This window comes from Dendrobates tinctorius, unplaced genomic scaffold, assembly GCF_039654945.1.
Source record: "Dendrobates tinctorius isolate UK_male_01 unplaced genomic scaffold, ASM3965494v1 ptg000129l, whole genome shotgun sequence".
NCBI classification, from domain to species: domain Eukaryota; kingdom Metazoa; phylum Chordata; class Amphibia; order Anura; family Dendrobatidae; genus Dendrobates; species Dendrobates tinctorius.
Window position 1 is genome coordinate 11,512,752 of NW_027361797.1, and position 26,477 is coordinate 11,539,228.

Here is a 26,477-nt window from a genome sequence, read left to right on the forward strand (position 1 = left end):
AAATATCCATGGTACCGCTGAAAACGTCATCTTGTCCCGCAAAAAACGAGCTGCCACACAGCATCATCAGCGAAAAAAATAAAAAAGTTATAGCTCACAGAATAAAGCGATGCAAAAATAATTATTTTTTATATAAAATAGTTTTCATTGCATAAAACCGACAAAAACATAAAAAAATGACATAAATGAGGTATCGCTGTAACCGTACTGACCCGAAGAATAAAACCGCTTTATCAATTTTACCGCACGCGGAACGGTGTAAACGCACCCCCCAAAAGAAATTCATGAAACGCTGGTTTTTGTTCATTCTGTGTCCCAAAAATAGGAATAAAAAGCGATCAAAAAATGTCATGTGCCCGAAAATGGTACCAATAAAAACGTCAACTCGTTCAGCAAAAAATAAGACCTCACATGACTCGGTGGGTCAAAATACGGAAAAATTATAGCTCTCAATATGTGGTGATGCAAAAACTATTTTTACAATAAAAAGCGTCTTTTAGCGTGCGATAGCTGCCAAATATAAAAACCGCCATAAATAGTAAATCAAACCCCCCGTCATCACCCCCTTAGTTAGGGAAAAATAATAAAATTAAAAAAAAAGTATTTATCTCCATTTTCCCGTTAGGGTTAGGGTTAGGGCTAGGGTTAGGGTTAGGGCTAGGGTTAGGGCTAGGGTTAGGGCTAGGGTTAGGGCTCAGATTAGGGTTAGGGGTGTGTTGGGGTTAGGGTTGGAGTTATAATTGGGGGGTTTCCACTGTTTGGGCACATCAGGGGCTCTCCAAATGCAACATGGCGTCTGATCTCAATTCCAGCCAATTCTGAGTTGAAAAAGTCAAATGTTGCTCCTTCCCTTCCAAGCTCTGCCATGCGCCCAAACAGTGTTTTACCCCACATGTAGGGTATCAACCTACTCAGGACAAATTGCAAAACAATTTTTGGGGTCCAATTTCTCCTGTTACCCTTAGGAAAATAAAAAATTGGGGGCAAAAATATCATTTTTGTGGAAAAAAATGATTTTTTTATTTTCACGTCCGAGTGTTATAAACTTCTGTGAAGCACTTGGGGGTTCAAAGTGCTCACCACACATCTAGATAAGTTCCGTGGGGGGTCTAGTGTCCAAAATGGGGTCACTTGTGGGGAGTTTCAATAGTTTAGGTACATCAGGGGCTCTCCAAACGCACATGACACCCGCAGACCATTCCATCAAAGTCTGCATTCCAAAACGTCACTGCTTCCCTTCCGAGCCCCGACGTGTGTCCATACAGTAGTTTTCTCCCACATATGGGGTGTCAGCGTACTCAGGCCAAATTGGACAACAACTTTTGGGGGTCCAATTTCTCCTGTTACCCTTGGGAAAATGAAAAAATTGGGGACTAATTGATCATGTTTCTGGAAAAAATACGATTTTTTCATTTTCACACCCGGGCGTTATAAACTTCTGTGAAGCACTGGGGGGTTCAAAGTGCACACCACACATCTAGATAAGTTCCTTGGGGGGTCTAGTTTACAAAATGGTGTCATTTGTGGGGGGTTTCCACTGTTTAGGTACATTAGGGGCTCTCCAAAGGCAACATGACACCCGCAGACCATTCCATCAAAGTCTGCATTCCAAAACGTCACTACTTCCCTTCCGAGCCCCGACGTGTGCCCATACAGTAGTTTTCTCCCACATATGGGGTATCAGCATACTCAGGACAAATTGGACAACAACTTTTGGGGTCCAATTTCTCCTGGTACCCTTGGGAAAATAAAAAAATGGTGACTAAAAGATCATGTTTGTGGAAAAAATACGAATTTTTTATTTTCACGCCCGGGCATTATAAACTTCTGTGAAGCACTGGGGGGGTCAAAGTGCTCACCACACATCTAGATAAGTTCCTTAGGGGGTCTAGTTTCCAAAATGGTGTCATTTGTGGGGGGTTTCCACTGTTTTGGTACATCAGGAGTTTTCCAAACGCGACATGGTGTCCGATCTCAATTCCAGCCAAAAACGTCAAATGGCACTGCTTCCCTTCCGAGCTCTGCCATGTGCCCAAATAGTGGTTTACCCCCACATGTGGGGTATCAGCGTACTCAGGACAAATTGCACAATAACTTTTATGGTCCTGTTACCCTTGGAAAAATAAGAATTGAGGGTGAAAAGATCATTTTTTTGGAAAAAATATGATTTTTTAATTGTATGGCTTTATGTTATAAACTTCTGTGAAGCCCATGGGGGTTCAAAGTTCTCACCACACATCTAGATAAGTTCCTTAGGGGGTCTAGTTTCCAAAATGGTGTCATTTGTGGGGGGTTTCCACTGTTTTGGTACATCAGGGGTTTTCCAAACGCGACATGGTGTCCGATCTCAATTCCAGCCAAAAACGTCAAATGGCGCTGCTTCCCTTCCGAGCTCTGCCATGCGCCCAAATAGTGGTTTACCCCCACATGTGGGGTATCAGCGTACTCAGGACAAATTGCACAATAACTTTTAGGGTCCTGTTACCCTTGGAAACATAAGAATTGAGGGTGAAAAGATCATTTTTGTGGAAAAAATATGATTTTTTAATTGTATGGCTTTATGTTATAAACTTCTGTGAAGCCCATGGGGGTTCAAAGTTCTCACCACACATCTAGATAAGTTCCTTAGGGGGTCTAGTTTCCAAAATGGTGTCATTTGTGGGGGTTTCCACTGTTTTGGTACATCAGGGGTTTTCCAAACGCGACATGGTGTCCGATCTCAATTCCAGCCAAAAACGTCAAATGGCGCTGCTTCCCTTCCGAGCTCTGCCATGCGCCCAAATAGTGGTTTACCCCCACATGTGGGGTATCAGCGTACTCAGGACAAATTGCACAATAACTTTTAGGGTCCTGTTACCCTTGGAAACATAAGAATTGAGGGTGAAAAGATCATTTTTGTGGAAAAAATATGATTTTTTAATTGTATGGCTTTATGTTATAAACTTCTGTGAAGCCCATGGGGGTTCAAAGTTCTCACCACACATCTAGATAAGTTCCTTAGGGGGTCTAGTTTCCAAAATGGTGTCATTTGTGGGGGTTTCCACTGTTTTGGTACATCAGGGGTTTTCCAAATGCGACATGGTGTCCGATCTCAATTCCAGCCAAAAACGTCAAATGGCGCTGCTTCCCTTCCGAGCTCTGCCATGCGCCCAAATAGTGGTTTACCCCCACATGTGGGGTATCAGCGTACTCAGGACAAATTGCACAATAACTTTTAGGGTCCTGTTACCCTTGGGAAAATAAAAATTGGGGTGAAAAGATCATTTTTGTGGAAAAAATATGATTTTTTAATTGTACCGCTGTACGTTATAAACTTCTGTAAAGCCCTTGTGGGTTCAAAGTTCTCACCACATATCTAGATAAGTTCCTTGGGGGGTCTAGTTTCCAAAATGGGGTCACTTGTAGGGGGTTTCCACTGTTTAGGTACATCAGGGACTCTCCAAACGTGACATGGCGTCCAATCTGAATTCCAGCCAATTTTGCATTGAAAAAGTCAAACGGCGCTCCTTCCATTCTGAGCTCTGCCATGCACCGAAACAGTGGTTCCCCCCCACATATCAGGTATCTGCGTACTCAGGACAAGTTGCACAATAACTTTTGCAGTCCAATTTCTCCTGTTACCCTTGGTAAAATAAAAAAAATTGAACCTGAAGTATTTTTTTTATGAAAAAAAGTTAGATGTTCATTTTTTTTTAAATATTCAAAAAAATTCCTGTGACGCACCTAAAGGGTTAATAAACTTCTTGAATGTGGTTTTGAGCACTTTAAGGGGTGCAGTTTTTAGAATGGTGTCACTTTTGGGTATTTTCTATCATATAGACCCCTCAAAGTGGCTTCAAATGTGATGTGGTCCTAAAAATAAAATGGTGTTGTAAAAATGAGAAATCGCTGGTCAACTTTTAACCCTTATAACTTCCTAACAAAAAAAATTTTGGTTCCAAAATTGTGCTGATGTAAAGTAAACATGTGGGAAATGTTAGTTATCAAGTTTTTTGTGTGCCGTATCTCTGTGATTTAAGGGCATAAAAATTCAAAGTTGGAAAATTGCGAAATTTTCAAAATTTTCGCCAAATTTCCGTTTTTCTCACAAATAAATGCAAGTTATTTGAATGAAATTTTACCACTAACATGAAGTACAATATGTCACGAGAAAACAGTGTCAGAATCACAGGTATCCATGGAAGCGTTCCAGAGTTATGACCTCATAAAGGTACAGTGGTCAGAATTGTAAAAATTGGCCCGGTCATGAACGTGCAAACCACCCTTGGGGGTGAAGGGGTTAAAAAGTGACCATATTTTGGGCAAAGTTATAAGCCATTAATGAACATTTTTTATTTAGGCACTATACAGATATATACGTTTTGCAAGCAAATATCATTCACACAATCAACCACAAAATGCGAGATCTGGCATAGAAAACATTAGCAGCATGGTATTTTCACCACCTACTTGTTTTATGCTCACCACTAATACCGTAAGTGTGGCTCTAAAATAAACAACGGGACTTTCAAGCAACAAGTCTGGGCAGAAGTATTCTCAACATAGCCAAACAGGATTCACATTGTGATCGGTTGCCATAGAGGGAAAGGCATGCCGCCTACACGAGAAGCCTTCTGAAATGTTGCAAACATCAGGTTAGCCAGGAGGCACGTAGCCACCTCAGGGCTCAAGTAGATAGGAAACCTCTCGGGCAGCACAGAGAACGCGCAAATGTCCACACTTTTATGACTTTTCCATGCTTTAGGTAAGAAGCCCTCTGTAAGGCTTGATTTACACTATTCTCGGGACCTCCTGAAACATAACATAAAGTTTTATCACCTATATGGTCACTTTGAATGACCAAAAAAATCAATTTCCAATAGCATACTTTTCCTTTATTTTCAGCTTTAGTGAAAGTATAATCAATGAAGCTTTTCAATGCAGTTAAGGTAAAAGTCTGCTATATTTAGGCTTTTTTTAGTTAACTGACAAAATAAAGAGGTTGTCCACTAGTCTGGCAACCGCATAAAAATTATATTCCCCAGTGTAAAATAAAAAATTAACAGATTCACACCTCCTCCGTAATGACCTGTGCTAGGTCTCAAGAGCACGCGGGTCATTTTTCTGCCTGAAGCAGCTGCTAATGAGTTCCTCCGCCCACACTTTCATCAGATGATCCTCAGCTGTCCAAAGGAAAGGTGAGAACTGTAGCCTATTAGTGGTTGCTGATCGGCTGCAGTGCTCACGTGGAATAACAATGCCTCGCGAGCCCTGGGAGCAGGGTCAGCATTAGTGGCAGGCAGATCAGGCAGCTGCCTTGGGCCCCCGCTCCCCCAGGGGCACTCAGCCAGTGGTGTGCCGCTAATATCGCACATCACGCAGCCGCTATAGGACCCGTGAGTCAGGGGGGACTGCCTGCCGCCAGCGCTGCCTACCCCCGCCACCGCATTGAACTACACCGGCGTCAAAGACGCTGGTACATTTCAAAGCACTGATGGAGGAGAGAGTGTCAGATGATGCTCCCTCTCCCATCATTCCCCACTGTGTTCAGCCGCTGAGACTGGAGCCAAGCCTGGAGCAGAGCAGGGCACAAGGAGAGGTGAGGATAGTGTTTTTTCTTTAAATAGATCAGTGAGTACTGGACTGTGGGGCCATTCTCGGGGGGAAGGGGGGTACATTATATTCTATGGAGAGCCTGTATTATATTCTATGGGGGGATACATTATATTCTATAGGGAGGTGGGCTGTATTATATTCTATGGGGGGCTGCATTATATTCTATGGGGAGGTGGGCAGTATTATATTCTATGGGGGCTACATTATATTCTGTTGCAAGATGGGCTGTATTATACTCTATAGGGGCTACATTATATTCTATGAGGAGGTAGGTGAGCTATATCATATTCTATGGGGGCTACATTATATTCTATGGGGAGGTGGGCTGTATTATATTCTATGGGAGCTACATTATATTCTATGGGGAGGTGGGCTGTATTATATTCTATGGGGGCTACATTATATTCTATGAGGAGGTGGGCTGTATTATATTCTATGGGAGGGCAACATTATATTCTATGGGGAGGTGCGCTGTATTATATTTTATGGGGGGCTACATTATATTCTATGAGGAGATGGTCTGTATTATATTCTATGGGGGGCTACCATATATTCTTTGGAGGGGCTGCATTATACTATATGATGGAGCTGCATTATATTCTATGGGGGGTTACATTATATTGTATGGCGGGGCTGCATTATACACTGATGGGGCTACATTATATTCTCTGGGGTGGCTGCATTATACATTGTGGAGCGGCTGCATTATACTTTGGGGGTGGCTGCATTATGCTCCGTGGGGTGGTTGCATTATACTATATGTGGGCTGCAATATACTGTATCCAGGAATATATTATACTATGTGAAGAACTATGGGATGGATTATACTATGGGAAGTGAATTGTACTACATGGATGACTATGGTGGTGCATTACACTATATTGATCACTATGAGGAGTGTATTATACTATGTGGAGGATTGAGCAGTGTATTATACTATATGGAGAACTGAGAAGTGTATTATTATTATTATTATTATGCATTTATATAGCGCCATTTATTCCACGGTGCTTTACATGTGAAAAGGGGAAATATAGACAAGTATAATAAACATGTGTAAGACAAGGGTAAGTACATAAGGAGAGGGGACCCTGCCCGCGAGGGCTCATAGTCTACAGGGATGGGTGAGGATACAGTAGGAGAGGGTAGAGCAGGTTGTGCGGTGGTTCAGTAGACCGAGGATCATTGCAGGCTGTAGGCTTGTTGGAACAGGTAGGTCTTCAGGTTCTTATTGAAGGTTTCCGTTGATGGTGAGAGACTGATGTGTTGCGGCAGAGATTTCCAGAGTATGGGGGAAGCACGGGAGAAGTCTTGTATGCAGTTGTGGGAAGAAGAGATAAGGGGGGAGTAGAGAAGGAGATCTTGAGATATTATACTATATGGAGGACTGAGGAGTCGATTTAATTATATGGAGGACTATGAGGTGTGAATTATACTATATGGAGGCCTGAGGAGTGTATCATGCTATATGGAGGACTGAGCAGTGTATTTTAATATATGAAGGACTATGAGGAGTATATTATACTGTACGGAGGACTGAGGAGTGTATTATACTATATGTAGAACTGAGCAGTGTATTTTAATATATGGAAGACTATGAGGAGTGTATTATACTCTATGGAGGACTATGGGAAGTGTACAATACTATATGGAGGACTGATGAGTGTATTTTAATATATGGAGGACTATAGGGAGTGTATTATACTATATGGAGGATTATAGGTAGTGTATTATACTATATGGAGGACTATGGGGAATGTATTATACTATATGGAGGACTATGGGGAGTGTTTTATTCTATATGGAGGACTATGGGGCACATTATATTATATTTAGGACTATGAGGTGTGCATTTTACAATATGGAGGACTGTGGTGCACATTATAATATATAATATATGGAGGACTATGGGGTGTATTATACTAAACAAGCAAAATGCTGCATATTTATTAAGTGATTGGATTGTTTATGCTGGAACAGAAATCTTTGTTCTCAGCAGCACAGCGCTCGGTGAAAACTGTAGATATGCTGCTGATAACATGATACTGTATGGGGACAGATTGATCTAATAGTGATTATTCTGTGCCCATCATTCTTTCTCAGATGGTGTAAAGAGGCAGGGAAACAAGTGTTGAATGACTTCAATATTGTCGATCACACTCGTTTAGCATCCTGAACTCAGCGCATGTAAATACAACCGAAATGCTTCTGTGTGATGGTGCAATATGTGAGCATTTGGGGCCCCATTTTAAACTTTTTCCTAGGGCCCCACTTTGCCTAAAACCGGCCTTGCCTGGGAGAACCGACATTACCATTACTAGAATGGCACTGAAGGTGGAGGTGAGTGTCTGTTATTTTTATTTTACATATAGAAATATAGTATTCAAAAATGAGTTGTCAGAGTGGTGGTCAGCCCCATTAATGTCTAACTCAGGAGAATATTCCCTGTATACTGATACCCAAAACATAGAGCCCACATGTGGAGTGAAAAGCCTCCCCACACTCCTGGATTCTTTCTCATTCATTTTTAGAATTTGAGGTACAGGCTTGGAACAACTGCTCTAAAGAAAATATCTTCCTTGGTAAAAAAATATTATAGATAGGCAACCAGGTCCCTCCTGAATACCATTACTAAATCCACCATAATGTGGCAGAGAGTTCCATAATTTCATTGCTCTCACAGTAAAGAATCAATTCTACAATAATGATAAAACCTTTTATCCTCTAAATGCAGTGGTTGCCCCTTGTTACGATTGTAGGTATAGAAAAATCATTTTTTCCAAACAGAATAACCCCATGTTTAATAAACTCTCACCGTACTGCAGTCCACAATTTCCCTTGAACTTTTTTTCACACTTAAATTAAAAATAAAATTTGTCTAAATAATATAATAGAATTAATTATCCTATTTCTTTGCCTTCATGAAGAAAATAGATACAGAAGTGTGCTGTATAAAGTGTAAGGATCCGTGCACCATATCTTGTACATGGATCTCCCAACCGTGAGTGCAGGGGAAACCGAGCCTCCATAGCGTGCACGCTCTACTTGTGCATTTATTTGTGCTCATAGGCAAAATTTTCCAAACAACTTGCTTTATTTAGCATTTCTATGTTTTCATAATTTTCTTATCATTAACATGTTTGTTCTTGTTAATTTTGGAATTCCATGACATTTCCTTTTTGGTGTTGCATTTTAAATGTTGAGGACTCTGTATACAATGCATGGATAATACATAAGCCATGTACTGTATTTGTGTGATGGGTTATTCAGTACTATTTTGCTATGGTCTTGTCACTTTGCTTCACACATTGTGAGCACATAAAGAGTAAAGTGGTTGGTGGTGTGTCACTTATTCGGTTATGTAAGTCCTGCACCTATTCTCCACCTCATGAACAAAGAGTTTGGTGTAGTGGTAATGAATTGCTGGGGAGCATGGTGGGGTGTGACTGCCTATCAAGTTTTTTTCCTTTTGCAGTGTTTGCTTTGAACTTGTACTTTTGGCATTGTAAGATTGAACTATTATTACTCCACTTTTAAAGCTTTATCAGTCTTGTATCAGCAACTGAAGAAAACTCATAGGGGCTGTCCAGTGAAAACAACATGGGTGGATAGTTGGGTTTTCCATCTTTCGGAACCACAACAATCGTTAGATTGGAGAATCTTTATGTCAGATTCCAAACCGCGGCTCAGTTTTCTCTCCCTGTTAGAATGGATCGGCAGTGCGCATGCTTGACCGCTGCACCATTCATTCCATATGAAGCTGCCAAGCTCTCCACTTGGCTTTTTTCCAGCAGTACTGTATGGAATTAATGGAGAAGCGGTTGAGCAATGCACACTGCCGGTACATTATAACAGGGATAAAAGTTTACTATTATTCCGATCCATGTGGGTCCCAGCGGTCAGACCCCAACTGTTCAAATAGTTATTACCTATGATGTGGATCAGTGATAGCTTATTTGACCTGTAGAAGCGCTTGTGTGCGCGAAACAGCTGTGGTCTAGTACGTACGTCTCTAGTTTTTTGCCTCCATGCTGTCTTTATATTTTACCGAATAAAGGATCATTTTGGGATGATGAGTGCCTGAAGCCACTTCATTTATTGGATATAGCTTATTTTTGGTAGACAAGAGAAATTGAATTTGCGTTGAAATTTTCAAAAATTAGAATTCACCATAAAGTTTTTTTTTGCAATTCGTTTCACTCAAATGCCACAAAATGATGAAGCAGCCACTATTTTGCTTATTTATAGCAGAAAAAATGGTGAAAAAAAAAATGTTACCGCTTAGCTTTCTGTCTGCTGCAACTTGCCGTTCGGTACTCTCTGCCTCATCTTGTGTCAGCTTCACGACCTTCACTTGTCGCCTGATTTTTTATATTCAAGATCTAGTTAGCTCTGTAGGAGATGTGTGACATCATGACGCACATTGAAAAGTAACTATGTCATTCATGCCATAGTGATGTCTTAAGCTTGTTCAGCATCATAAGCGCTGAGTCAATATAGCAGAAGAAGATGTGAGAGTACACATGGGCCTGCAGTGACAGGACAAGTACGTGGAAGTATTTTTTTCACCCCATTTTAGTTATGATCTAGGATCTGGAGAGACCCAAGGGCACAATAAGTAGCATTCAATTCACAACAAGTAACGTTAATTTAAATTGAATTTTCCTTGCAAAATTTGTGTGATCTACCAAATTCAAATCTCTGCTTATGTTAATGTATGTGTCTACTTGTGCATTGTTGTCTGGCTACTAAATCCCGATCTACTGTACAATTCCTAATGGGATTTGTTTGTATCTTGGCTAACTTCTCTTTTTTAAGCTGAAAAGTGCAAAATTTGAGTCCATTAGTTTATGCAAGTTTTTCAAGCTGGAATGAATGTACAACTGAGTATGTTATGAACAAAACAAACAGCAAATATCATGCTATTAGATTGTACTTAATCACATACATCGTCATTATTCCGTAACACAATATGGATGTTTAACATATTTTACAGAACTATGAGGCAGTGCTATCCCAAGTATTTGATGGTATTTCAAGGTTTAGAATGACAAATTCATTACATTGAAGCTATTCCTCAGAATTCCCTGGAAAAATGCACACATTTGGTTGTAATTTCTTCAAATCGCTTTTGCGACTGGGTCTGTGGAATTGTCACGACAAAATCTGGAGTGTTGGCCAGTATAATTAAGAAAGTAAGCATTGGAATTTCATGTAAATGTCATACAAATACGCTGCGCTGAGGTTATATTTACACTACCATCTCCATGTTTGTGTCTACAAAAAACAAGAAAAACGGTGACTCTTGTGTGACATCCCTTTTTAATGGAGCGTCATAGACTTGTATGGCCTATTCTCTCTGTTTTACACTAACTAGTATGCTGTAACCTTGCATTTACCTTGTGTCAATACAGTCCATTATTCTTTCACCCAAGATAAAAGTTCATTCGATGTTCTAGAACCAAATGCACTGGCCAAGGATGAGTTGCTCTTTAGCACCCCCTCTGGCACCCAACAGTTTTGGGTGTAGTTCCACCCTCTAAACATGACCTTGGTATTCTTGAGATTTATGTTGTTAACATACTTTCCTTTCAAGTATAGTTTTGTGCTGATACTGATGCTGTGATTTCTGAAACTGTATCATGGATGTCAAACATCCTCATAAAATTATACTGTACTTTGTTGATGAACTTTGTGAGGATTCCAAAACTGAAATTCCATATACACAGTATGTGATGTAGGATGGGTGTTATATTACAGTCCATGAGCAGGCCCTCTACATGGGATGATGTAGGCAGCAGAAACACCAGGAACCTCTAGTCGTAGGAACAATCTCTCCTTTGAAACGGATGGAGAAATATATTTTGTTATCAGCACGGTGATCATTTTATACAATGGGATTAATATTCCTAAGCATGGATTGATGATTTTCAAATCATTTTTCTTTCTTTTCAGGTGAAAAATGACTACCATGTATAACTCCGATAAGGGTTATCCACCATTTCAACCCCAACCAGGTGGGTATGGCAATGTTTAATACTTCCGGTGTTTATTTAGTGAAGCCCCCCATTAAGTTTATTTTCACTAAATTTGTGTATATAAGTATGTAGTGCAGCGTGTGTTAATATACTCACATACCACTGTCTCTCTCTGGTCCGTTTCCTGGTCCGCTCTGCTCTTCTTCTGAGTCACGTGCCTGCAATTTTGGCGATTTGGCTGTCTCTATGTGTGAACCGTAAGTCTCTATTATATTGAAAGCCTATGGAGTCTTGTTCTGATGCTCCATAGGTTTACATTGTAAAAGCAGAGTTATGGGTTATGCAGATCACAGTTTGACCCTGAAGAGTGGTGACGTCACTGAGAGGAGGAGCGGAACGGCACTGGACACCAGAGAAGGTTGCGATAGGTCTACATACTACATACACATGTACACAGATCTGGTAAAAAAAAGCTTCATGGGAGGGCTTTTTTAACCTGTAATATATTACACACAATATATGACTGAAAATACCTTATAGGATATCTTCACACATTACACACTTTTAACGTATAATTTTTCCACCATTTTTTTGCGATGACAAACATTAGCTGTCAGTGAATGGGGCAATATGAGTGAAAATAGAAACACTGTATTTTTTTATTTTAATTCTGTCATTTTTTTCCTCCAAAAGTTGCATTCTCATAGAATCATAGAATGTTAGAGTAGAAGGGACTTCGTGAGGCATCGTGTCCAACCCCCTGCTCAAAGCAGGGTCACTAAACCATCTCAGCCATCTCAGACAGATATCTGTCTAGCCTCTGTTTGAAGACCTTCATTGACGGAGAATTAATTACCTATCATAGCAGCCTGTTCCACTCATTGATCACCCTCACTGTAAAAAAGTTTTGTCTAATGTCTAATCTCTATCTTCTCCCTTTCAGTTTCATTCCATTGCTTTTCATGGTTTCATGTGCAAATGAGAATAATGATGATCCCTCTACACTGTGACATCCCTTCAGATATTTGTAGACAGCTATTAAGTCTCCTCTTAGTCTTCTTTTTTGTAAGCTAAACATTCCCAGATCCTTTAACCGTTCCTCTTAGGACATACTTTGCAGTCCGCTCACCATCCTGGTAGATTATCTCTGAACTTGCTCCAGTTTTTCGATGTCTTTTTTAAAATGTGATGCCCAGAACTGGACACAGTATTGTAGATGAGGTCTGACCAAGGAGGAATAGAGGGGGATAACTACTTCATGTGATCTAGACTCCAGGCGTCTCTTAATACAAGTAATGGCATTCTTGTTTAGCTATTTTTTACCCAATAAGTCACCAAAAAAATGAATGAAATGTGTGCCATATTTTTTTTTACACATGCCAAAAAATAGCCACAAAAAAGTCAATCAAATCAATAACTGTAAAGTTATGAATTAAAGCAAAGTGTTAACATATTAGCTCCAATGACTAAAAATTCAGGCATGACTTCAGATTTTTCATGCTCCATTTATGGAACGCAACTTGATGGACCTAGATAATTTTTTAAACTATATAACTATGTAACATCCAGATGAGCCATGGGTCTCCTGACCTAATCTAAAAGTCACATACCGTATATTTCTATGAGGCTCTTAGTTTAGGAAATCTGTGCTCGGTCCAGGCATTGTGCTCCATTCTAAAGACTGTGAAACCGAGCCATCTGAATTTAGCCTTACTCTATATCAACCACACTGACAAGTGTCGAGCAAACTTAGACGTTGGGGTCAAAAGTTTGGTAACTATACACTTTAGAACTGTACATGATATTTTGCTGTGCCTGTGTCTGCATTTGACATGGAGGAAACTGAAAAAAATACTCTGCAAGCTTGAACAAATTTTGAGTGACCCCTGAACGGTCAAAGATATAAAGCCCTGAAGACTGTAGCTTTAAGGTAAAGAAAACTAATAAAATTATGGTAGTTATTAGAAGTCACAAAATGCTGCTTCATGTATAAAAAATATCAAGACCAAACATATGTGCAACCTCTTCAGGTTCAGTTGTTTAGGGGCCCCGTAGTTAAGTAGTCCACTGCAAACAAAATTTGCAACTATTAGGGTATGTTCCCACAGTTGGGAAGTTTTTGATGTTGTATATTGTTTGCACCATTTCTGCACCCATTAAGTAAAATAGATTACTTGCATTTTTTTTAAAAATACGCAGCATAAAAAACTTAACAAAAAGTCATCGTGGGAAATAGCCTTAGATTTCAAGTAATGACCTGAGCACTCCTGATATGTCTAAATACTGGAATTGACAGTGCTGGAGAACAACATCTAGGAACTTGGTTATGTGTAGTTCCATTGTTGTTCCATGTGTTTCCATTCCTCTGTCAATGGCATCGTCTGTCAACACAAATTGGACAGAGTCAAAATGTCTAAGGACAACATTGAACAAGAAGAATGGTAATGTAAAATTGTCAATTCATCCATCCATTTCCAGGAAGAATGACACTTTGTTGAATTATATGAAAAGATTCTCCAGCAATGTTATTTTACAGGGTTTACAAGTACAGCTATGTGCCAAATAATAGAAGTCAAGGGTACCGTTACACTTAGCGATGCACCAGTGATCCCGACAACGATATGGATCGCTGGTGCATCGCTAAGTGGTCGCTAGTGAGCTGCCACACAGGCAGATCTCACCAGCGACATAGCAGGGGTCGGGGGTCGCTACTTACCTGTCAGACGTAGCGATCCTGATGTCCTCCCGCCCGCGTCCACACGTCGCTCGTTGGCGCCACAGGAAGCCCAGCAGGAAGCGCCCGACGAGAAATGGCCCAGGACGTTCTCGCGCGACCAGCGATGAGCAGCGGGGGAGCCAGTCGGAGGTAAGTATCAGACATAGCGATATCGCTAGCAATATCGCTGCTACGTCACAAAATCGGTGTAACGGGCCCCTAACATCATCAATGTGTTTAATTACTGTTTTGGCAGAACAGATCATACACCATTGGAAAAAATTCATGACTAGGTTTAGGCGAATAATTGGCAACCAACAGAATCAACCTTCAATATATGCATGTTGCTAATTCGGTGTAATTGGCTAATTTAATGAAAGGGGGTGTTCTAATTAATAATTGGAGTTCAATTAGTAAGGTCATTCATTTGTGAAGAAATGGGCGTCAATTATGACCCTTGCATAAAGAAGAAGGGCCTCAAAGGCTGTACCTGTTGGTTTTAGCCTTTGCTCAGTGAGTACAATGGATTGTTTCAGACATTATACCGAAGGAGAAAGAACTTTGATAGAGAAGTTGATTGCAGAGGGCAAAACACTTGAAGAAGCGCATAAAATAATTGATTGTCCAGCTAAAAAGATTTCCATTCCTTTAAAATGGCAAACAGAACTTAAAACACATTGTAGGAAAATAAATACTACCATCTGCATAGATCATAGAACCACAAGAATGGCAAATAAGCATCCAATGTTCAGTTCCTAGGGAGAACAAAGAAGATCTTCAGTTACTCGTGTGTCCTGCAGCTATTGGAGCAAGCCTACGTGAAGTTAATCTTTTTGCAAGAAACCCTCGTAAAGTACCATTGCTGAAAAAATGATGTGTTGAAAAGGTTACAGTTTGCCAAACAACACATTGCCTGCACTAAAGATAAGTGGTGCAACGTTCTATGGACAGATGCATACTGTTTAAAGGAAGTGGACACCATCCAAATAATCAAAGTACTGGGATCAACCTCATGCATCCAGTAATATTCAAATAGAGAGGCAAGAAAAAAAAGAAGTATGCAAAAACAGTGATCACCAAAAAATATACAAAATGTTATTACGACATTATGGACAACATATGGGAAAACAAACAAAAGAAAAAACAGTTTTGGCCTACAAGAACCACATACCAACAGCCTAGGATAGTGGCCATTGAGGATCCCAGACATGGATGTTAGGGCATATATCCAAATTAAGGGACAGAGCATGTAAACATAGACAGAAAGTGCAATAGTGCCAGACGATAGAATGTATCAGATATACAATAAGCACAAAATATGTAAATAATGCACCAGATCTTCAAATGTGCATATACATGCGTACATGGAAAGAGGCAGATTGAGATCTCAGCAACGAGATCTCGGGACGAGATCTCTTTGCCGAGATTTGAATCTGAGCATGCGCCGTCCCCAGCGGCCATATTCCCAGAGGCCACCGCATCGCAGCAATGAATCTGCGGGGGCCTCCGGGTTTTCACAAAATGCTGGCGGAGCCCCACCGTACCACAGAGCATCATCGCCGCACCTGTCGCAAAATGCCAGCAGAGCCCCACTGCACCACTGCCGAACCTGTCGCAAAATACCGATGGAACCCCCCGGGAACCCCAGAGCACCACCTGTGCATCAGCCTGGGATGGGATTTCCCGGAGGCCACCACACCAGCCTGGACCACCAAACAACCCCTGTGAACACGCTCCTCTGTGATTACTCCTCCACCTGTGCCGATCCCCCCAGATAAGCTGAATTCGGACTTTAAGACTGACTCCCATTTGACACATTATTTTTTTAAAATATTTTCCTCCCGAAAATTTGGGGTGCGTCTTATGGTTCGGTGCATCCTATAGTCCGAAAAATACGGTATGTGGTTAAACAGAGGGATTTGGCTCCATTTGTCACCTCATTCACTGCCCATTTGGTCGGCACTACTACATAATCTGGATTAATTCATAGGGATACAAGCGGTTTATCTATATAGGTGGTGCTCAAAAGACACAGTCCAATATATCATACTTATAGTGATTAGCAAGTTTGCAGGGATAAGGAGTTATCTGAGCATGTTCGAGTGCTAATAGAATTTCTTTGGCATGCTTGGATGTTTGCGTAGGCGTGGCTGCATGTTTCACGGCTATTTGACAGCCGCAGCACATGTGGGGATTGTCTGGTTGTTAGGCAATCCATGCAGTGTGTGTGAAAGCTGTCGAAGAGCTGCGAGACATGCAGCCACAGCATAACGTGACATCAGATGTGCATCATGCCGCAACGAACAGGAGATTGTAATGCCATCAGATAAGAGGCGGTTCTCAAGGCTCACATCCGGTGGACACAGATTACCGATGTGGGTGCTGGAACAGGTCCTGTGAACCAATTCGCACCATCTCTACCTTTGATCCAAACTCCCAGTCTTTATGCTTTGTGAGTGGTTGAAACACTTAGCTGCTTCTTCAGGTAGACACAGGGGCACTTTGGTGGTGAAACATCGGCTGGTTTATTGGCATACACCAAGGCAAGGTTCAGAAAAACAAAAGCAGAGCCTTCCTGGCTTAATGGAAAACAAAACAAATAAAGTATAGCAGAGTCCTTTCTCTGCAGGTTACAGCCTGCAGTTAACCCGCACAGTCCTTAGCTCCTCCTTGAGATATCTGGAAGTTCCTACTCTCCCAAGACCCACTGACACTTATAGCCAGGTATTTAACACCCCATGTGATGATCACATGATCTTGACATCACACAGGTTCTGTCAGGCAGGTGGAGATACGTGGATACCCTCCCACCCACTCTATGGAGGTCCTCTAAAACCAACCAGCCCATAGCATAGGTTCCTATTAACTCTCTCAGCACTTAGCGTGCTGGAGGCAAAACACTCTGGTTTTACATCACTTACCGCAGTAGGCGCAGTGACACGTATCTCCCTTCATAAACTATGCCAGTGACTCTCTCACAACTTATAAAGTTATTAATTCAGGCCACAATACCCACTGTCATGCCAGGTATTGTGGTCCAGGCACAAACTACATAATACGTCATAATATGTCAGCCCAAAAGAAGGTTGAGAAGAAGAAAGTTAAAGTTTACAAGAGAAAGGAGCTTTAGAACATGGATCTCAAAAAAAATTAGAGTATGGGCCCCCAACCAGCGGATTGTTTGTGTATCGTAGCATGCACTGGGGTTCTCAAACAAAGGGAGATCAAACAAGAATTTGATATAAAAAATAAAGCAGTTAGATGCAGTAGAGAGGGAATGGTAGGGAGTTTTCAATTAATGCATATTAGAAAAGAGATTAGATTATTACATTAAATAAATAGACATTTAGGATTAAATCAGTGTTAGGGCCCCGTCACACATAGCGATCTCGCTAGCGAGATCGCTGCTGAGTCACTAGTTTTTTGACGTAACAGCGATCTCACCAGCGAGATCGCTGTGTGTGACACTGACCAGCGACCGGCCCCCCTGCTGGTATCGCTGATCGCTGTTGGAAAGCCCTGGACATGTTTTTGGTCGCTGGTCTCCGGCTGGCCAGCACGCATCGCTGCGTGTGACAGGCGGGAGACCAGCGATCAGCTGGTAACTAAGGTGAGCGCAGGGTTTCTAAGCACGGCGCTGTGCTTAGAAACCCTCTGTGTACCTTAGTTACCAGCGCGCTGATGCAGGGAGCTGGTAACTAAGGTACACATCAGGTTTCTAAGTGACGCACGTCCCCTAGATACCCGATGTGTACGTTAGTTACCCGCTCCCTGCATGAGCGCGCTGGTAACTAATGTACACAGCGACGCCGCACGCTCGGCGTCGCTGGTGCTGATCGCTGGTGAAGCTGTCTGTTTGGCAGCTCACCAGCGATCATGTAGTGACTCACCAGCGATCCTGACACGTTGATATCATTGTCGGGATCGCTGGTGAGTCGCTATGTGTGACGGGGCCCTTAGTTTCGGACAACACCTTAAGAAAGGTTGAGGACCATTGTTCTAGAAGCTAAAAGGTAAACATTTGTAATGAAACGCTACTGCAAAAATTATGAAGGCAAAAGAACCCAAAAAAAACCCCAAACAATCTATGGACAAGAATGGAGCTATGCCTGGAAAAAAGTAAATCCTTCTTTTACTTATGGAAAAGTCATTTAATAGGTCAGTCTGTCATTTAGCAATGTAACATAACTTAAGTATTGTTTTTATATATGTACAATGCATGCATTATCCCAAAAAGGCATTTTATAAATTGTGAGATTAGAGAACAGTTTGGAGGCATTATTGTATGGAATAATGAATTTGTTACAAGGCAATAACATCATTTACAGTATACGTATGTCAGTAAATATCACTTTTTGTCGAAGGGACAACTTAAAGTTTTTATTTATTTTTTACACAGGTGTTGGAGGAGCTTATCCCCCACCACCACCATATAGTGGTGGGGGGCCGCAGCCCACAGGTAGAGTGCAAGAATTTGTCTAATTATTTGTAGTTTTTGTTTGGGGGTGGAATCAGTTTTTCATAAGTAAATATATAGAACTGTTTGCACGCAATATTGTGCAACATCATTAGTCTCAACTACTCGCACTATATTTACATAAAGAATAATGGGAAAAGTACATAGAAATATGGTCACCGCTGGTCTAGTAAAAGCCTTCAGCAAATAATGATCCCATTGTGCGTTCCAGAATGTAATTAGAGAGACATAATGATGAGGCCCCATGTAGGAGACGGTATAGCAGCACACAATATCTGTGACTTTCCATTATAAAGCTGTACGCCCACATTGTGAGTATTCTCGCTGCTTCAGAAATGCAGCTTCTTAGGCCGGAGTCACACTATCGCACAATACGGACGAGCGCTATGCCCGAAAACATCCCCCAGTGTTACTCTATGGGGCAATCCAGATCAGTGTTTTTAACCTCAGGCGCGTTCGAGGTGCGTGTAAAGTCGCAGCATGCTCTGATTGAACACGTATATCATCCGAGACTCGCCAATGTGAGTCTCTGGGTGCGAGGAAAACTCGGACGCCACACGGACCATCCGTGTAGTGTGTGACTATTTCTCACACATTTTCCTGAAGCCAGGAAATTGTATTAGCCAAGAACAGGAAGCTTAGCCTGCAGATTGTCTTAGCAACCTATGAAAAAGCCAGGAACATGCCTCCACGGATCCACAATCACTGGGTAAGGCTCCCCAAAATGTTGAGACAAGACCCAATGTAGAAGAACCCGCTCAGTTGTGTTTAGGGTTAGCCTGTCACACATGTTTGTCCCAACCAGGAAAAACAAGACACCAGCAGGGCCTCTATGTGAAAGATTTGAGAACTAAACTTCTTTTGGACCCAATGTATGGCCTTCTTGATTAGGTTTTTATTAGTGATGGGCGAGTAGCATCGTTGCTCGGGTCTTCCCAAGCATGCTCGGGTGATCTCCGTGTATTTTGGCGAGCTCGGAGATTTAGTTTTTGTCGTCTCAGCTGCATGATGTGCGACTTGTACACAGGCTAAATCTCCGAGCACATCCAAATACTCGGAGGACACCCGAGCAGCGAGTATATTCGCTCGTCACTAGTTTTTATTCATTTCAGACCATTGAGCCTGTTAATTTAATGGGACGGTACATAGGGAAAATCATTGAGAAATGTAAAGCCATCATATTTTAGTGAGACTCAAGCCTTACCCTAAGGGTTCGCTCACATCTGTGTATATAAGGTAGCTGAGATTCTCAGCCAGAAAAGTTGTAGTGTCAAGTGAGTGTGCGTTTTTTTGTCACCCAACATCTATATGACATGCGTATGCAATCTGTAGGCAATGTTTTCCTAACTTCAGATTTACATACTGTAATTTTCTGTCATTTCAATCTAGTTTTTGAACTAATAAAATAATCTTATATACAAAGATAGATAGATAGATAGATAAATAGATAGCAACAAAAAGGATGATTAGTGGCGCTAGTATAAATAGGAAGGATTCAGCTGCAAATAGGACAACAACCACAATAGTCGACAGTATAAAAACATATATATATTTGTGCTGTGAGTACATTCTCAAGAGGGAGACAGGACTGAAGGTGCAGAACAAAAATGGAAAAAGCAATCCAATGCGCCAGTAACGTACCAGCAATACTTGATAAATAGTTAAGAAATCTAAATGGAGTCAAAGCCCAGTGGTAGTAGAAATGGCTGAGTTTCTGTTCGGGTTAGATGGTATAGGCATGGGTTAAATCGAGGTAGACAGTCACCATCTTGCCGTACATAGTCTGAGGTAGCACTGTCATTCAAGTAGGGTATACTCGCTTAGCAGCCACAAAACCAGATCCGGCACAGGTTTTCCATAAAATCATAACAGTCCGTGCGGTTTATTAGGCATCATAAACCCACATCAGTAACATAAACTTGACTTAATCAGCATAGTGTCCATGACAGAGTTCAGCTCTGTAATCCCTGTGGTCACACAGGTTATGCATACACAGCCTCTTCAGCCTCAGTTATCTCACCCACGTCAGGGTCACTCATGGTTCCTTCTCCATGCTGCAGACGTCCATTCCCTCCAGGGAATTCCCAGGCATGTGCAGCCATTTAACACAGTGTTCCCTGCTGTCAGAAGGCAGACCCCATCTCTCTCTCAGACAGGGCCTTCCACACTGGACCAACCAGGTCCCAGCATTCACCACATGTGACCTACCCTGGCCACATTATATGGTCCATAGCCATGCCCACCGGGTCACATGACTATGACCTCACCACAGGTCCTTCAACCACTCACACTCTTTACAACAGTGTTCTTTAAACACACCCCCTGGGTGGGTTTGTAGGTAACCCGGCCCGCCCATCTCTCTAGTTACCTGGAGACTTCTCCCTGACACCTTGAAGCAACACCTCAGCAATGTCATTGCTGATCAACACACACACATAAGTCTCCATCTCAAGGCCACCCACCTTGAGATACATAACGGTCCTTCCATGTTCTGCCACTCATCCTCTCTCTTGGGACATCCACACAGCGCCCCCTAGTGGACACAGTGGTCATTACACCACATTAGATAGCTAAATAAGGTACAGATTAAGATTCACCGTCTGATAACCCTCCGCTTAAGCAGGTAAAAGGGAAGACTGTTACCTTTCCAATCTGTCCTTATACATTATCATGTTATCAGCAGCACATCTGCAGTTTTCACCAGGCGATGTGCTGCTGAGAACAATGATTTCTGTTCCAGCATAAACAATCCAATCACTCAATGAATAGGCAGCATTTTTCTCGTTTAGTATAAAGAATCCCTTAGTCTTCCACATAGTATAATGCAAGTCCTGTATAGTGTAATGCATCTCCCATATATTATAATGCCCCCCCATGGTCCTTGATAGAGTATAATACAGCACCTACATAATATAATGCAACCCATAGTCCTTGACATAGTATAATACACACCCCATAGTCCTTGACATAGTATAATACACACCCCATAGTCCTCTATATAGTATAATACACACCCCATAGTCCTCCACATTTTATAATACACACCCCATAGTCCTCCATATAGTATAACACAGCCCCCATAGTCCTCCATATAGGATAATACACACACCGTTGTGCTCCAAATAGTATGATACACAAGGACCCAAAATCCTCACAGAATCAAGTCTCAGCATGCTCTAGTCTGGTTGCATTTATTGCCCGCACTAGTGCATGTAAATAATAGGCTGCTCTTGCATCCGTCCGCACGCAGAGCTGTACATGGAGCCAGTCATAGTCAACATTTGTAGGCACTACTGGTCCTCCAAGCACAGCACTTTTCTGAACCTAACTTGGAAGAAGTTCCAGGGCCATTTTTCTAGCGTTGTTTCCTTACTGATACAATGTGGTTGTAGCTCTGTGTTTCTAGTGTTATTTTTTTCTATGTACAAAGTTGTTTCAAATGAATAATTGTCTTTTCCTTCACAGTGATCATGGCTCCTGTCACCTCAACAGTGATCATGACCACATCATTTGCTGACACTCCAACATCATGCACCTGTCCTGTGTGTCGCCAGAATATAGTGACGCGTATAGAGTATAACACGGGGCTCCTCGTCTGGCTTATATTTGGCATCCTGTGTCTTCTTGGGTAAGCATTGACATAAACAGACTATACCATTAATCCTGAAATAGAAAGTGAAAAATGTACATTTAGGCTATGTTTCTACAATGAGCATTTGGTGAGTTTTTAACGCTGCGTGTTTTCCCTACATAAAAAGCAGCATCTTACAGTTCCAGCAAAGTGGATGAGATTTATAGAGATCTCATGACCACTGTTCTTTTTGCTTTTTTACTCAGCATAAACTGACCTGCGAGTTTCATATCTGCATCATGTCAACTTCTTGCGCGTACACTGAGTTTTATTTGCAGATTTTTCCCATAGACTTGCACTAGGTATGGAAAATCCACAGGTAAAACGCACGTGTTGTTTTAATGCGTTTCTGAACACAAAACATGAAATCTACACCTGCGTGTATCAATAAAGTTTTTACAAAGCCAAATGCCACAAATTGTCAAAAACAAAGCAGCTTTATTTAACAGATGACAGACCAACAAGAGACAGAAAACGCAGCGTCAAAAACGTGATAAAAGAGCTTGTAAAAATACACTCAAAAACGCGATAAAAAAAAATAACCTAATTTAGTTAATAGGTTTCAGAAAATCTGCAACATCAAAAATTCACCAAAACTTCATCATGGGAACGTAGCCATAGATGTGGTGTTTTTTTTTTTTTGCACAGTGAAAATTCACAGCTTCAAAAAACTCACCAAAAACTCATTGTGAAAACGTAACTTTAAGATTGTTTTTTTGAAAAAAGTGGAGCCTGTTTTGCATGCAGTTTGAAGCCCAAATCAGGACTAACTCTAACTAAAGAGAAGATGTTAATACTCACTTTTCTTCTATTTTGGATGCACTAGACTGGGAGAAAAATAACTTATGCAACAATGCACCAACTTTGTACCGCATTTCTACAATTGACCCATATATGTATTACCCAGAAAATTACCTATTGTTTAAATCAGGTTTTTGTGTTCCCTTTTTGGCATTTTTTCCATATCACAATCTTTATAAATATAAAAATTAGAACTTTTGCAAATTTCACTCTGGCCATTGGGGCTTTTTTAGACTTTGGCTGTGTGCACACGCTGCGGATTTTGCTGCAGTTTCTGCTGCGGTGTACAGTACCGTGATTCCCTATGGGAATCAAAAACCGCAGTGCAGACGGTGCGGAATTTTCCACGCGGATTATCTGCGGTTTTCAATCCGCAGAAAGAATTGACATGTCAATTCTTTCTGCGGATTCCCCTGCGGTTTGCCATCTCCTCCATTTGAGGAGATGAAAAACCGCAGGGCAAAACCGCAGAGCAATCCGCAGGTAAAACCGCAGGTCTTTTGACCTGCGGTTTCACCTGCGGATTTTACAAAATCCGCGCGGATGAATCCGCACCTAATCCGCAGCGTGTGCACACAGCCTTTGACGTCCTGTTTTTTTAAAGGAAATTTACATGTACATTATCAGCAATGAACAAACTCTGACCCTCTGTTCTGTATTGAAGCATCTAATGAGCGTGTACAAAGGTCATTATGAAGGGAGGGGGAGCAGGGGGAGATGTGACCTGTTGTGAAAAGTGAATCCTGTGTTATCAGCTGTGTACAGAGGTGCAGAGGTGATACCTGTCATTGTTATCCTGCCTGTAATGATACGGAAACTCCCTCAAATTATGTATTTAAAAGTGTAAAAATATGAGTCATAAATAGGCTTATTAGTATGAAAACTGCAGGATTACAAATTTTGTTTTTTAATGAAAGAAAAATTGTCAAAAAATTGTCAAAAATTTGTAAAAAAAAAAAAAATACACCCAACTCAAAAACCTAATTTAAACAATAGTTCAATTTCTGACTACACATTCCCTCTAAATTAGGCTAGTTTCACACTAGCGTTTATTCGACGCAGCGCACGGCGCCACTAAGCCCCGCCCCCTGCTGGCTCCCTGCCCCGCCATCCAGTCATCGCCGCCTACTATCGCACATGGACGCTTGCGATCTGCGCACCCTATCTTTAGCATAGGGTGCACAGATCGTGCGCTGGCCGTGCGCTAGTAGGATTTTGGCGTGCGCTGCGCACTTTTGAAGGTGCGCCCGTGCGCGCCGAATGCAGCATGTTGCATTTCGGCGCTCCTTCAAAAGTGCACAGCGCACACCAAAATCCTACTAGCGCACAGCCAGCGCACGATCTGCGCACCCTATGCTAAAGATAGGGTGCGCAGATCGCAAGCGTCCATGTGCGATAGTAGGCGGCGATGACCGGATGGGGTGGGCAGGGAGCTGGCAGGGGGCAGGGCTTAGCGGCGCCGTGCGCTGCGTCGAATAAACACTAGTGTGAAACTAGCCTTAGACTGGAGTCACATTAGCATATAGTATCCGATAAAAGAGCATTGGATGCCCTGCTGCGAGCGCGAGCCTAGTGTCAGTGCTTGGTTCTCCAATCCTCTCGCATGCGAGAACCAAAGCTTAGGTGTGGAGGAGACGGAGAAATGAATTTCTCCATTTCCTGCGTCCGCAAAAATCGTACTGCACTCTCTAATTGTGGATCGAAAAAGAGTGAAGAACATAAAGAGATCTGCAGTATTTTTGGATCCAATCCTAACCTGTGGTTTCTAATTTCTAAATTTACACTATATGATCATCCCCGAGTTAGTTTATGAGGAATAGGCTGTAGACTTTGATTAAACAGTTTCTGATGAATGGCTGCAATCAGCAGTTTGCTTGGATTCAGCAATAAATGAATAAAGTGCATATAATGAAATTGCCCTAAGATTTCTGCCCTGGTGATCTGCACTACTCATTGTTAGTTCTGTTGGTTCAATCAGTGCACAGACAGAACATAAAGCTCCTGGGTCAGAATGTAGAATCTGAAACATGACCCTTATACTACTATATGCTATATCTATATAATATTGTGTCCTTTGGGGGCAGAAGGTCTTCTGGGGGTCTCCAGGTTCCAGCTCAGGTCTCTAGAAGACGAGACACGCTGGCTTATTGCAATATCGCACTATACAGTAATATATAATATGTCTAATCAACAATAAGTAACATAAGTTCAAAACCCAACCATTACTGGGCCTGATTACTTACTATGAAACCCGGATTTTTGTATTAACTTATTGTGTTTTCTCCCGTAGTTGCTGGTTAGGATGCTGCCTGATTCCTTTCTGTTTGGACAGCTGTAAGGATGTCGACCATTTTTGCCCCAACTGCAATCATCACCTATCGAAATACAAAAGGCTTTGAATAAGATTCCTTAAAGGGGTTGACTGGGACTTTTACTATATTGGCCTATAAGGTCATAAATATCTGATCGTGAGGGTGTGACTTGTGGTACCTCTGCCAATCAGTTGGTCCTGGTGCCAGTGATGACCATGTGTGCTAAGTTGTGGCGTTGCACAGCACAGCTCCTTGAACAGCATAGTGGTCGTGACCGGGAACTACATATCTGTCCCCTAGTCAGTTGTGGAGCTGCTCGGCACAATCCTGTCAACAGTATAGTGCAGCCACAATATTGTTAATGGAGTTGTGCTGAGCAGCTCTGCAATGGAGTACGTCCAGTCACCACTGGCACTGAGAACAGCTGATCGGCAGGGGTGCAAAGTGTCACACCGCCAACAATCATAAGGATCATAAATTTATAAAAGTCACGGACAACCTGTTTAACTGTGCAGAAGAAAAAGTATATTTTCATTTTCTAGTAAAATGTACAGCTATTGCGCCAGTATGAAAATGATCTCCATGTATGAGCTCTTGAGAATGTGATCTGGTTGACTCGTATGAATTGTTGATTTTTTATGGCATGGTAAATTGCACTGGTTTCCCTGTTTATATTCCTTATATTTTCGTTTGCAAAATTTACCCGACTTTTATAAAGAATTATTTCCAAATATCTTGTCTGTTTTCCTACTTTGTCTCAGCTAAATTATTTGAGAATATAATTTTAAATATAATTTTAGACTGTAAAATAATTTGTAATTAGTAAAATATGGTAGATAAAGTACATTAGTGTTGCTTTACAGATCATAGAATCATAGAATGTTGGAAGGGACCTCAAGGGTCATAATGTCCAACCCCCTTCTCAATGCAGGATTCACTAAACCATCTCAGACAGATGTCTGTCCAA

The 26,477-nt window shown here is 41.5% G+C and overlaps 1 protein-coding gene across 2 annotated transcripts in view; it reads left to right on the plus strand.

Moving 5' to 3' along the window:
• The window catches only part of LOC141047635 (LITAF domain-containing protein-like), a 76,661-nt gene extending 50,418 nt beyond the window's left edge, over positions 1-26,243 (plus strand). For both annotated transcript variants that reach the window (XM_073542820.1, XM_073542819.1), the window contains 4 exons: positions 11,551-11,612; positions 18,689-18,748; positions 22,232-22,394; positions 25,489-26,243. In XM_073542820.1, the coding sequence (XP_073398921.1) occupies positions 11,558-11,612; positions 18,689-18,748; positions 22,232-22,394; positions 25,489-25,597 (387 nt within the window). In that variant the 5' untranslated portion in view covers positions 11,551-11,557 and the 3' untranslated portion in view covers positions 25,598-26,243. The remainder of the gene's footprint in view (positions 1-11,550; positions 11,613-18,688; positions 18,749-22,231; positions 22,395-25,488) is intronic.
• The last annotated feature ends 234 nt before the right edge of the window (positions 26,244-26,477 follow it).